This window comes from Saccopteryx bilineata, chromosome 1 (genome assembly GCF_036850765.1).
Source record: "Saccopteryx bilineata isolate mSacBil1 chromosome 1, mSacBil1_pri_phased_curated, whole genome shotgun sequence".
Taxonomy (NCBI): domain Eukaryota; kingdom Metazoa; phylum Chordata; class Mammalia; order Chiroptera; family Emballonuridae; genus Saccopteryx; species Saccopteryx bilineata.
Genome location: NC_089490.1, coordinates 172,898,337 through 172,913,108, shown reverse-complemented (window position 1 = coordinate 172,913,108; position 14,772 = coordinate 172,898,337). Strand labels below are relative to the sequence as shown.

The window sequence follows — 14,772 nt, the reverse complement described above, 5'->3', positions numbered from 1 at the left end:
TTTCTTTATTATTAAGTGAGAGGTGAGGAGGCAGAGAGACAGACTCCTGCATGCACCCCAACTGGGATCCACCCGGCAAGCCCCTTACTAGACGATGCTCTGCACTGCTGAGGCCACTGCTCTGCTGCTGAGCAACTGAGCTATTTTAGCACCTGAGGTGAAGCCATGGAGCTATCCTCAGTGCCTAGGGCCAACTTTGCTCTAACCATTCAAGCCATGGCTGCAGGAGGAGAAGAGAGAGAGAGAGAGAGAGAGAGAGAGAGAGAAGAAGAAGAAGGAGGAGGAGGAGGAGGAGGAGGAGGAGGAGGAGGAGGAGGAGGAGGAGAAGGAGGGAGAAAGGTTTAGAAGTAGATGAGTGCTTTCCTTGTGTGCCCTGACTGGGATTCTAACCTGGGACTTCCACATGCTGGCCGACGCTCTACCACTGAGCTAACCAGCCAGGGCCCATAGTACATTTTCAAAACAAAGAAATCAACAGTATAGCTAACTAGACTATAGACAGAGAAATTTTTTAAGAATGAAAAATTTTCAAGGTTTCTAGGAAACCTTTACTGAATCTCAGAGTTGCTTTCTTTTGTGTGCACCTGTCTCATTGGTAATTCTAGATTAGCTTTCTGTCTTCTCCACTCTAGCCCTTCAGAGCAGGAATCATGGCACAGTCACCCTCCAATCCTGTTGCTTATTAGAGTAACTGGCATTCAATAAGTAATTTTGGTTAAAACGGGACTAATACTTGCTTAAGTCTCTAAAGGGCTTTACATTTTTAAAGCCCTTTTGTATATGTTATTTCTACTGAGATGTTCATGGGCTAGGGGAAAAGCATAGACTTTGACAGCATTCAAGTCTTTTTTTGGGGGGGAGCTCAGGCATCAATATTTTTATTTATTTATTTCTGTTTTGGTGGCAGAGACAGAGAAAGTCAGAGAGAGGGATAGATAGGGACAGACAGACAGGAAGGGAGATGAGAAACATCAGTTCTTTGTTGCAGTTCCTTAGTTGTTCAATGATTCATTTCTCATATGTGCCTTGACTGGGGGGCTACAGCAGACCGAGTGACCCCTTGCTCGAGCCAGCGACCTTGGGCTCAAGCTGGTGAGCTTTGCTCAAACCAGATGAGCCTGCGCTCAAGCTGTCGACCTCTGGGTCTCGAACCTGGGTCTTTCACATCCCAGCCTGATGCTCTATTCACTGCGCCACCACCTGGTCAAGTGACAGCATTCAAATCTTGGCATTTATTACCTTGAGTCTTCTGACAAGGTACTAGATATCCCTGGGGTTGCCTTCCTTGTGGAAGAACATAACATAACAACATAACAGAGTTGTTCTGAAGATTCAGAGAGGTAATTTATGTTATTAAAAAATAAATATAGGGGATGTGGGAGGCATATAGGGTTAAAGTTTTTATTGTCATTTTCTAAAATAAGGCTCAGAGTGGGTAAGTCATTGTCAAAAATCACAGAGCTAGTAATGATAGTCCTGCTAAGCACCTTAGGTCATCTGTCTTCCATCACAACTGTTCCCAAGCAACAGAAAAGTGGATTAACAAACAAACAACCAACCAAACAGAAACATGGGATTACAGAGATTTAAAACTTTGTCCTTACGTCACTGTTGACTTCTTTTGCTATATATACAAGGAATCCTCTCTTAGGTGGGGCTGGGTGATAAGAAAAACTAAAAGGTGAGTCATAGGTGTGAATTACTATTTATGAGTCCCTGTCAAGTGTCCCTCCACTCCACCGGCTCAACTGACACCAATATAGCCAGGAATTTTGCTTGCCAAACTGGGCATCAGATGCTAACGCTCTCATTCTCCATGGAAGGCACAGACAAATGACTGCTTAGAGTTCTCCAGTATTCATACTGCATTATAAAACCATTTTAAATAAAAAAAACACCTTAAATTTAAAAACTTTTGACATTATCATCAGCATTAACTGTTTTCTATTTCTGGTCATAAAAGTAATTAACATTTTTATTAGCAAAAGAGAACATGTAAGCATGGAACTTCCTACTAATCTGAAATGACTGGTAGCACATTAGCCAAAGTTGCTCATCAACCTGCCCCAAACATCTTTCAATACACAGCTTTGGATTTCTCCAGCTAGTATTCTTATTTTGGAAATATTCTTTTGATCTATGAATTTTACTGAAATGAAACAGGAGATAACAGATATTTTTATTGATTCATGAGGGTGTTAGTGGCAAATCCCAAAAAACTTGAGAGCTTAAACACTTGGATTATATCGAGAAACATTCGATTTCTGGTGGGTGCTAGTAATTTGACCCTCCTCCCCTCAGTTACAAAATAGGAATGCCAGTAATCAAGATTAAAGATGCAGAAAGCTAGGAGCTAAAATGTTTCTTCAGGATTCCGAATAATTGTTTTTTTTTTTTTTTTTGCTCCCACCTTGAGCATTAACGTGAGATACACTAGAGGTCAGGAGGAGAGGTAGAAAAAGAATCACTTTTATGTGCACAGGCCATCAATCAGATTTGGCAGGCAGAGTTTGCATTAAAATTTACTCTGAGCCATTCTTCAAGAGAATCTCTTTGTGTAAACAAACTATTTTAATTTTAAAAATTATTCATTTTAGAGAGAGTGAGAAAGAAAGAGAAAGAGAAAAACATTGATTTGTTGTTCCACTTATTGATGCATTCATTGGTTGACTCCTGTGTGTGCCCTGAGTGGGAATGGAACCCTCAACTTTGGCATATTGGGACGCTGCTCTAACCAAAGAGCCACCGGCCAGGGCTTAAACAAACTTCTAAGAGATAAGAAAATATAAACTTGCTTGTGAATTCTAAACTTGTTAAAGCTTCATCATTTTTAGCATCACATAGTATTAAAGGTACCCAGAAAGTTTATTGATTCATTTTGACTTTATCATCATTTATTACCCAAGAAATAAAACATTTCATTTCTATTTACATAATATAACTTAAATAGCCTTTAGTGCAGAATGACTCTTTCCCCTGATTAAAAAGATATTCTGAAAAGTAAACTGGCACACCCAGAGAAAGTGAAAATTGTCATTATACCAAAAGTAAAATGTCCATTGGAGCTCTTTGTATGTCTGTAGTTTTCATTGCTTTGTGTTTTCCTGTGTGTGTGTGTTTTTTTTTTTAAGAAACAGTGAAAGACCTTGTGATTTAAAAAAGAAGTTTTATGAATGCATTTTCCTCTGAGGAGGTACACTTATGAGATCAAATCACAAAGGATCAGGACATGAAACATTACGACTACACAGTAACTGGAACAAATGTGAAAACTTCCCAGGATATTTCAGTAGGTATATTCCTTGAACCCAAACACTTTTTGAGGATTATTCTTCTTGAAATATCAATAAAATTACCTATAAAATAACTGTTAATATTAATTAGACAAATTGGCTGTTATGTAGCATAGGTTTTATGACATGCTAGTCTTGCCTAACTACTGACTATGACAACATATTCCAGTTTTTAATAGCAATATCAGAAATGTATTAAGAATAATAATTCTGAAGGAATTACAATTTTGTCAGGGATAGCATTTTTATCTTAAAAGCATAAATGTAAGTAAAAATCATTTGTACTTGTGATAATTCCATCAAATACTAAGGTATACAAAATTAAATACTGAGCATACTTACAATATTTTCCAAAAATCAAGATGTAGAAGAAGACAGGACCAGAAGTCATCTCTTTCTTTCTGAGCAACTGATTAAGAAAAGTGAATACAATTTAGTCTTGGTTTCTGAGTCGCACACAGCTCACGGTGGTTGTGTGCTATTTCTGCCTGAAATCTTAGCAGCTATAAAGCCGTCCTCTCTCCTTTCTCTCTCATTTCCTCTCTCTCCCTTTCCATTTCCTCTTCTTTCCTTTTTTCCTTTCCCTCTCTCTCTCTCCCTCTCAGAATCTCTTCTTTCCACCCTCCTTCTCTAAAAGTCTTAATATCCTTCACACACACACACACACACACACACACACACACACTCACACACCCCACACCCACACTCACACGGACAGAGCTGAGCAGCAAGAAAAAGTTTCAGGCTTTTCTTGACGCTAAACATCTTGTTTCTATGTCCTGCGACGTCTACAGATGAGGGTGTGTATGAACTCTGACAAACGCTGGAACTGATCAAAGTCACACTACTGTAAAGAAATTGAACTAGAGATACATTGCAAACAACAACAAAAAAATTCCCTTCTATAACTTGAGCCTAGGAAAAGAAAAGAACAAAAGAACAGGGTAAAATGCCTTTGTGGAATTAACTACAGGGCAAGAATTAAAGTGTAACTACATCAATCTTTTATGGTCTCTCTGAGTTTAGTCCTTTGAATGGTAAGATGTTCTTTGAATAAAATACAAAGGAATAAAAAAACCCAAATCTTAAATTTTCTTGAGCTCGTGAGTTTTATTACAGTGGAGACCAGGACCTGTCATTGGTTGTGGAGGAAAGCTTTCCTGGGTTTGAATCATAGCCTGTTAACTTTGGAGTTGTGTGGTTGTTTACTCTTGGCTGAGCTCTGGCTTTCTCGAGGAAAATATCTACCCACCCAGATAGCTGTGACCATCAGTGTAATGTGTACTGAATGTGTGGAATAAGTCCTAGCACATAGGTGATTACTAAATAGCAGCCATTCGTACGATGATGATTTTTATTATTTTTAGCAGCGGGTAAAAGAGCACACAAAGGCAAACAGCATTTCCACGGAATGCATTTTCCTGTAACTAGGATACATCATCCTCATTTTGAGAAATTTGTTTTTGAAGCTAATATCTTCTAACCACTCCACATGTAGAATCTATTTAAATTACATGTCCTTAAAACATCGACTTCAACATAAGAAGCCTATTTCTAAATGGTTGCTTAAAGGTTATATGAACACTGCTTTTATTTTTCTTTTTTGTCCTGCAGAAGCAATTAATAGCATGAAGAGAAAAATGATATATAGGGATCTTCACAAGGTCTTATTCATTCACCAGTAGATTTATTTAGTGATGACACCGTTCTTTTGGCAGAAATGTTTATGGTTAGCTGAATACAAATGCTCATTTAATGTTTCTAATAAGCGTTCATTAAGTGTTTATTATTTATGATCGTATTTGAGATGTTTTAAGTGGTTAGCCACTTTTTTATTTATTTCAGAAATAGGGTTTCCTGGAAGAATACTAGGAGACATATCAAGGGCAGTACCTGAAGGGAGACGCTAAAGAAGCTTCTCAACAGGGAAGCTGAGGGGCTCGCTTTGGGAATCTTCTGGTGTAAAGCAAGCTGCTGAGACACAGTTTTCAAAGTAATCCCGATGCTATTTTGTTAGTTTTCAACCTTTTGCCTGAGCTGATATCACAGTATAGAGTTAATGGACCAGGCGCCAGGAAGTGCTCTTTAACAATTATATACATGCAGTGTATTTTTATTTCAAAATTATCAGTGCAAAGTTTCAAAATAATTTCTCATTTCACTAAAGCTGCATTAGATTTTGCTAAAATAGGTATTTACTTGAGGAAAGAATTTTAGACCTTTTTTTTGGACATCACTTCTTTATTTTGGCAAATACAATGAGGCTGGAATATTAGTTTTATATAGGTATATTGATGGAAAAAACCCAGGAGTGAATATAAAGTACCCCTATATTATATCATAGCAGGCACATTGGATAAGAGGATTTTTTAAAAAATAGTTTTTATTTTCCAATTACAGCCGACATATAATATTATGTTCATTTTGGATGTACAACATAGTGGTTAGACATTTATATAACTTCTGAAGTGATCATCCTAATAAATCTGGAACTCATTTGACACCAAAATGGACTTTTTTACTGTGTGAGGCGCTGTCCTTTGCACTATAGGATATTCAGTAGCATTGCTGGCTTCTACCACTAGATGTCGATAGCACTCTCTAGCTACCATTAAAAAAAGGTCTTCAAATTTTGGTAAATGTCTCGTGGGAGGCAAACTTGCTCCTGGTTGAGAACAATTGCATTGCAATGAAAGGCTTCCCTGAACAATGTTTAAGCACTGATTTTTAGCAGATAATTAAGATAGGATTCTCCTAAAATTTGAACCAAAGTGTTTTCTAATTTTCTTGTTCTGCAGTTTGAAGACATACATGAAAGAGTTTTAGAAAACAAACAGATGGTACATGATCTTAGCTTTCTCTTCCTGCCCACATTATTCAATTATAAACTTGCACTCTGGGCCTGATACAATCTGTGATGTCATTGCCTCTGTTTGGCTGAGCACCTTGGGACTTTCTACCCTATATTTGGTGCTGACTCAGGCTAATAGAGATTAACACCGTTTCTTATCTTGGAAACTCTTCTAAAAACTTGTTGAAGCTGTCTGAATAATAACAAAACCTTCCATTTGAAATTGTTTCTCAGAACAATCTAGTGAGTTAAGCCAGACAAGCATTATTAACCTGTTTGCAGTATCTAGATTCAACTTTCTATTTTGATTTTACCATCCCGCTGCCACTGAAAAACACTACTACATTCTTTATTATCATATTTTAAAATTAGATAATGACACTTAAGGGCTTTTGGTCATGTTCTGAACCTACTTGCCACCATAATTTTCAACAATAGAAACAGCCATTTTATTAAATGTTTATTTGATTGTAGACCTGGGAAAATCTCAGTGAAAGAGGTTGGTAAAATCTTTGTCACAGTCTCATGATGTAGAGATAGTCATAAATTAAACCAATTCATAAATTAAGAATAAATTCAATTTAAGAGCTAAAATGTATGCTGTCAAGTTACTCATTCTATGGACCCATTTCTAATCGACAGCTGTCAGTCAGGCTCATGAATCTCTAAGCCATACCAAAACATGATGGTAGTTGTTTTAATTTAGCATTAATTAAAAATTTATGAAATGACTTCTTGGGGATGATATCAATCAAAATGTGTAACTGGAACACAGCAATGAATAAGTAGAGGTATTTCAAAAGATATTTTGTACAAAATCTAAACAATTTCATCCTAGGTGAAAGTGATCAGAAGATATTATATTGTTTTAGCAAAAAATCAACCATTAAATGGTCAACTAAGTCTCATGGGGACTCATGTGTTGCCTTTGAGGTATATTATAGAGACATAATAGAATTGTGATCCTCTCAAAATTCATAGTGTAAAATGGGACAGGGTTTACAAGCTCAATTCTATCTATCTATCTATCTATCTATCTATCTATCTATCTATCTATATCTATCTATCTATCTGCCTACCTATCTAATCATGTTATGCAGTAAACCCAGTTGACTGCATTTGTTAAGTGCAAACTGTGCAGAGTTTAGCATTATTAACCTTGTTTTACTTGTTTCCTCAAACTGCTGTAATTGAAGACATTCAAGTTTCAGGCTCATTCTATTTAGATTGAGACTACCTATTTCAAGACTGACACTATCAGAGGAGTAATATAGTAAGTTGATTGAGCCAATGGATGGGATTTGGAAACTAAACCTGTTGTTTCATGTCTATCAAGGTGTGCACTCTCTCAGGAGCCGCCTGCCTTCCCCCCTCCCTCCCTCCCTCTCTCCCTTCCTCCTTTCCTTTCTTCCTTCTCTCCTTTCCTTCCTCTCTGCCTTCCTGCCTTCCTTCCCCACAAACCCACTGAGCATGCTCAGTCAGTATAGTTAGGCTTCAGCTCCTGCAGGTGTCTAGATTGCACAGTAGCTCCCCTGCTGCGCTAGGAGCCTTGCCTCTGACCCCAGCCCACATGCCTATGATTTAGCTTGCTCTTCACTCCATGAAGTCAATTTATAAGAGATTTAGGGCTCTTAGCTCCCGCCTAATAATCCCAGTGGCCTTCCCTTTAGGCACTATCAGTCTGTTGCTGATGCCTCTGCATGGCTCACTCGAGACTACCTGATTTGTGCAAGGGACATCATCTACATATTGGAAGGGAGAATAAAAGTCAAGACAGCTTTTTCCAGAAGTACCAGTAGACAATGGGGAGTTTAATCCCTGCTTTGCCACTGATTACACATGTAGCCTCTGTTAAATCACTTATATGCTCTGGTCCTTAGCTTAGCTGCCTCACTTGTAAAAAAAATAGTTGACCTTTTAGATGCACTATAACTCTGTCATTTTATAAAATATAATACTATGCTTCAAAGTAATTAATAAATTAGTACAAAGACAGAATGCATGCATATAAATTGCATAAACTATATTTTAATGAAATTTCTCGATAATTGCAAATTCATGCCATGAACAAAATGTAGTAAAGGAGCAGGAGAGGCCATCAAGGAGATGTACGGATACTATGTGGGATCAACTATGGAAGATTATTTTAAGGGAGAAAATCTGTGTAGAGAATGTGAAAGATAGAGAAGAACAATAGAAACAACATTGCACTTTAAAAACAAGCGAGTGCCAAAGATAAGCATATGCAAATAGCAAGTCAGGATGAGTCTAGGACAGAAAATAAAAATAAATGGTAATGAGGAACTATGGGGCAATCAGTTGTTGGAAAACATCAGACATTAGGCTGATTCGTGTATATATAAAAGTTGATATTAATTTCTGAGCAATGGGTTGATATAATCAAAAGGAGACTAATAAAAAACGCTAGTCTCTTGACCATGTGCTGCAAATATGAGAAACAGCAGACACTTAGGGAGATGAGGCTGTTGTGTAACGGATGTAAATCAGCCATTAAGGTCTGGTATGACTACAAAGGCATGCAAACACAAGCCATTGCCAGAAGGAACACAATCTTAATCATGGTTAATCATGAACACACTTTGACTTTAGAACAGGGATGTCCAAAAGAAATACAACGTAAGCCACACATGCAATTAAAAATTTTCTAGTGGCCACATTAAAAAAAGTAAAAAGAAACCAGAAAAATTAAATTTTTTTTGAAAAATTAATTTTAATAGTACATTTTATTTAACTTAATATATCCAAATCCTAAAAATTATTAAGGAGATACTTAATCCTTTTCTTTACTATCTTTGAAACATGGTGTGTATTTTATATATGCAGCAGCACATCTTAATTGGGACTAGCTCCATTTCAAGTGCTCAGTAGCCACAATATTGAACAGTGCAGCTTGAGAATGGTGCAAAAGCTTTCTTTAAGATTCCATTAGATTGCAACCTACTATATTAAAATCAGTAACAGGACATTAAACTGTTCAGTAGTTTTTAGATCTAATGATCAAACAAAACAAATTGTTTTATAATTAAGTAGAATTTTAATTAACAAGGGGGACAGCATAAGGTTACCAAACTTAATTTTGTCAAGTTAAAGATTCATTAAGGTGTGACAAAGGTAACATGGCAAATTTCACTCTAGTTCTTAAAGATTTTACTTGGAAGTGACATACACCATGTCTGCTCACATCTCACTGGCCTAACTTCAACGTGGTAAGGGAAAGGCAATCCAACCCCATGGCTGGGAGGAGGAGAGCAGAAATACGTGGATGAACAGCTCTAATGACAACTTCAATCTGCCTTTCTGATCACCTGTAGGCATAATATACTAATATCTCTTTTCCAAAGGAAACACTCCAGAAGTTACATCTCTTACTTATGACAATCCACTTCTCATTTTTGTATTCGTCAGGACTCATTGAGGTGCAGGTGACAGAAATCCAACTCAGTTGAGGTCAAGTCTGTCTATTTCTGTCTCCTCTCTCTCTTGCTCTCTCCGTCATTCTCTTTTGTTTCTCCTCCCTGCTTTATTTCTTTAGATAGACTTTCTCTATATGGTTGACATAATGGCTGCTATTAACCTCTGGTTCTTATCTTTTCAGGTCCATGATCCTCAAAGAAAGGAAACAACTCCTAGTTTAATTAAGGAGCTGCTGGGGCTCTGGTTGGTTGGCTCAGTAGTAGAGCATCGGCCTGGCATATATTTAGACACCCCGGTTCAATTCCCAGTCAGGGCACTCAGAAGAAGTGACCATCTGCTTCTCCACCCCTCTCCCTTTTTTTTCTCTCTCTTCTCCTGTCATAGCCATGGCTTGGTTGGAGCAAGGTGGCCCTGGGCACTGAGGATGGCTCCATGGCCTCACCTTAGGTGCTAAAATAGTGTGGTTGCTGAGCAACAGAGCAATGGCTCCAGATGGGCAGAGCATTACCTGGTAGGGGGCTTGCCAGGTGACTCCGGGTCAGGGCGTATATGAGAGTCTGTCACTCTGCATCCCTGCTTCTCACTTAAGAAAAATTTTAAAAAGAAAGAAAAAGGACTATTGGAGCCTGACCAGGTGGTGGCACAGTAAAGAGAGAATCTGAGATACTGAGGACCCAGGTTCGAAACCCCGAAGTCACCAGCTTGAAGGTGGAGGTGGGATCATCCAGCTTGAGCACTGGCTCACCAGCTTGAGCATGGGGTCACAGACATGACCCCATGGTTGCTGGCTTAAGCCCAAGGTTACTGACTTGAGCAAGGGTCACTGGCTTGGCTGGAGCCTCCTTCTATTAAGGCACATATGAGAAAGCAATCGGTGAACTAAGGTGCTGCAACTATGAGTTGATGCTTCTCATCTCTCTCCCTTCCTGTCTGTCTATCCCTATCTGTCCCCTCTCCCCCCACCTTATCTAAAAAAGAAGAGTTATTGGAACAAGATTCTGATTTTAGGTTACATATTTGGCCCTGAACAAAGCACTGTGCCCAGGGAAATAGAAATAAATATCTGAGACTAGATTATGTATTTATCTAGATGCCTAGTAGCTCATATAAGATAAATCACCATAAGATGGAGAATGGGTATGATTGGTGGGCAGGTCCATAGTCTGTTACAATCCAGATGTTTACTATGCTAGTAAGTATAAAAGAAAATGGTTCCAAGGCTTCAAACATTTAGGCAATGTTCAGAATTAGTGAGTAGAGAGGTAGGAGGAGAATGGGGCAGGGAACCAGGGTAAGGACTAAGGAAAAGAAAGACTGGCAAAGGGAAAAACAGATGATGCATAAATGGATCAGACTAATGTAAGCTGAATGAGAATATTGTCAGGCTTCATGAGTTGGTGTGTAGGGAACTTGTAAAATATATGGAAAGCAATTGTGATGATCACAATAGTCATAAATAAATGCAAATATTAAGAAGTGATATACAATTATAGAAGTATCATTTTGCTATGTGAAGACAGATCGATTTTGTCATACTATATACTTTCATTCTGGTGAGAGAACACTCTTCAGACTGTGCTACTGAAATCAGAAGGTGTTGGAAAAAGAAATTCTAGTTGTGAAAACAGAAATGTGTTTCTTGTTTCACATTTAATCTTCTTTTAGAATTGCTAGAGTCCAAATCTGAGTTTACAGGATTTCTGAATTGTGTCCCAGGTTACTGGCCATCGCACATGCTACATTTCATGAAAAAGCTATAGGGAATTTTTCAGCTTTTATGTTTTCCAGAGACTAAGCAAACATAATTGGGTCTGGGGATAAAAAACTTAAAAGACAGATTCAGGCAGCTTCCCATTTCTATCATGGTTATTGGCTGCTATTCCCCCTTTAGCGTGAAGTTGGGTTTTCTTTATAACTTGTCAATCTGTAAACATACCAAACAGTTGCATATTTTAAAGCGTCAAATACCTCACCAGATTTGATGTAGGGGAATGAGAAACTTTTTGTGTGGAATACTGCCAGACATGTGTAAGTGTTAGAACCAAAGAGTGGTGAAGAGGAGGTGCTAGAGAAACTGCAGCTTCAAGCAGGGCATAAATGGGCAAATTATGGGAGAAAGCCAAGTGGAATCATGATAATTCAAACTGGAATCAGCAATAATCAAACAGGCACTTAACAAAAACTTAGTAAACTATTGGACACTAATAATCACTAAAGAGTAAAAAAAGAGCAGGTAGGAGGATGGGGTTGGATCCTAAATGACCCAACCAATTTTTGTCTCTGAGGCTATTATTACCCAGGTGATGGGACACCTTAGACTTTGGTACCTGATACCTGGTGATTTCTTGGGAAAGGGAAGCCTGGAAAAATAGAAACGATTAACAAATTATGAAGAGTTGGGTTGGAGAGATCATGAATCCAGGTGCATTATGTCATATTACGACATTAATAGCCAACTTTATCTACTTGCATATTCTTGGTGACTATGATTGGATTCAACTTCTTTTCCTTCTAGCATAAGTAGAGATTAACGCCAGTTATTTACTCTTTGTTTATTTTCTGAAAATTAACTTTATAAGTCAATTTAGAATTTAGACTTTATAAGTCTTCACATCATAATAGTAGTTTATCTAGTTTTGAAAGGCTAGGAAAATTGGTGTTCTCAACATCATTAAAATGAGTTTCTGAGCAGGGTTGCTAAGACCATGCTTAATTATTAAACAACACAACAGGAAAAGCAATCCGAAGTCCTGAAAAGTCATTCTTTCTGAAGGTATCTCTGTCTTCTTCACAGAATTCTCTTTACCTGCACTAGTCATGTACGGCAGAGAAGCTAGTTTCAGAGAGTTGAGCAGTAAATAAATGTCTGTTGTTAATTTTTAAAAGTGCTTCAAATAAACATAAAAATATACAATGTCTGAAGTTAATTAAGTTTTGGGGCACATGAGGTGTGCCCCTGAGAGGCTCTCTTACCTGTGCAACCAGGACTAGCTTCTTGGGGACAGTGGCTCCTAAGAGCCACCAGGGACCTGGGAGCATATCCTTCCTCACTCCTGCTACTTCCACAGATTAGCTAACCATTGACCCTGAAACTCAGGACACAGAAAGAATTTGAAAAATAAGGGGATTCATATTCTTTTATATTTTCAACCGCTCCTCATTTTTCAGTAAGACTAAGGTAGATAGTATTGATAGAATGTGCTGTATTGAGAAATAAAATAAAAAATTAAAAAATAGCTTAGCTTTGTGCAGTATTTTCACTGTTTTGCTGTGTATTAATGCACAAGCTACAAAATGCAAATCACATAATTTTGGTGATTTTGCATGTGAGTTAAATGATCTTATATTTGCATTTAACACCAGCATTATTCATTATAAAGTTGGATGGCAAAATTCATGTTAATAATTGAAAATTTCTCTTTAGTTATAACAATATTAAGCAGCAAATGAAAAACACTGGGGCAGAGGAGAAAAAGAGGAAGGGGAGGAGGGGGAGGGGGGAGAGAGAGCAAGCTGCCACGGAAGAATAAAAGCCTTTATATTTTCATACCTTGAAGGGCACCTTTCCCCTGCTTTTTAACAAAGGAGTCCCGCATTTCCATTTGCACCAAGCCTTGTAAATTATGTAGCTGGCACCGTGCCTGTACCAACATGAAACTATGAACAGCTGTCAAATTTCCTTTTTCCTTTCTTCTCTGAGTCTGTTCCTGAATGGGGATATGGGAGCCACTTTGAAAATACTGCTGCCCCCCACAATGTACACTTAAGATGAGTCTTTAAAAAATGCATGGGTTTACAAGGTGTTTGACTGCAGAAACCATCTTCTCTCTGCACTGTTTAATATATACAAATTCTCTTTTTTGTCAGATTAATATAGTATTGTTGCATCTGCATCTCAAGTGTTATTATGCATATCTGAGAGAGGAAGTGAAATTCTTGTTCTCAGGTAGAATTATTTTTTTGTCTTATAGTTTATTTACAGCAAATATTAGGAGGACTTAAGATATCACAACTAAGAAGATGTCTATAATTTAATAATGTAATTTTCTACAATTCTGAGAAAAAATATATTTTATTGGAGGTGAGTGTGTAGCATCATGTTAAAATTGTTGAAATGACTTTTTATGTTATTTAATGACTTTAATGTTGTTGTAACTCAAATTGCCTAGACAGCAGACTTTATTTTTCTTCAATAAACATTTATAGCTTAAATGCCTTAGGACTTTATGTTCCACAACATCTGGCTTATAATAAACACCTTTAGAATTGTCCAACTTGGTTGGCTGTTAACAGTTTTTGACAACTGCTGCATTACAAATTATAGAATAAAATAAAAGGTGTATATCACATAAATAAAAATTATTTTTATTACTGAAAAAAACTTAATTAGTATAAATTGTAGAGATTAATCCTTTTAGTTATTTCATTATTTAGTTAACTGTTTTCTTTTCTCTTCTCTTCCTTTTCATCTGCATTCCACGATGGCACACTGCTTGTATTGTTAGAAAACAAATAGAAAGATATTTGCTCATGTGTTCATTATTTAGTCAATCAAAAATGTTCCTGAACCACCTAAATCTAATCTGGTTTAGAACAAGGAAAGTTAAAAATTAAATTAAAAAAATTGCAGATGTCTCCAAGACCACTCAGTAATATGTTTCTTATATTCCAGACACTGGAGGCTCAGGGTTCCTGTCCACAGGAAATTTTCTTTTTATTGGTGAGGACCTCTTTACACACGTATTGTGGCAAGTGGCCAGAGGAGGCTGAGAGCTGACATTGGAGCTGCACCCGAGCGACAGGATGGGGCATTCTCATACGTGGAGCCCTTCCTCTTCTTGGACGCAGCCCTGCATCTTTCGGCTTCTCGGCCGCCTGTCTTGCTGCCAGCTCCTTCTTGGGCTCCATCGTGGCTCCTGGTTCTCCTTGTGCAGATGAACATTATATTTTTCAGGGCACGCTAGAGACTTCCTAGAGACTGTCATTTCTCAATCTAGGCCTCTGGATCAATACCTTTTCGGGTAATGAATTTTTGAGAATCTAAAGAAAGACACAGAACTTGTTCCCAGATAAAATGAATATGCTCAGAAACTCTTACATTTTTAGGGGGTGAAAGGAACCTGCTGAAGACTATGCATGAAACTCACAGGCGTGCACAGACTCCAAGTTGAGGACCCCTTTTACTTGCTCTTC

General features: G+C 37.7%; 1 protein-coding gene across 1 annotated transcript in view; it reads right to left on the bottom strand.

Annotated features, from left to right (window-relative positions):
• The window catches only part of RXFP1 (relaxin family peptide receptor 1), a 133,942-nt gene extending 119,455 nt beyond the window's left edge, over positions 1-14,487 (bottom strand). The window contains exons 1-4 of the mRNA XM_066252689.1: positions 14,320-14,487; positions 13,130-13,286; positions 5,816-5,958; positions 3,636-3,702 (exon numbers count right to left, since the gene is read on the bottom strand). Of these exons, the coding sequence (XP_066108786.1) occupies positions 3,636-3,702; positions 5,816-5,958; positions 13,130-13,286; positions 14,320-14,487 (535 nt within the window). The remainder of the gene's footprint in view (positions 1-3,635; positions 3,703-5,815; positions 5,959-13,129; positions 13,287-14,319) is intronic.
• Positions 14,488-14,772: the final 285 nt, after the last annotated feature.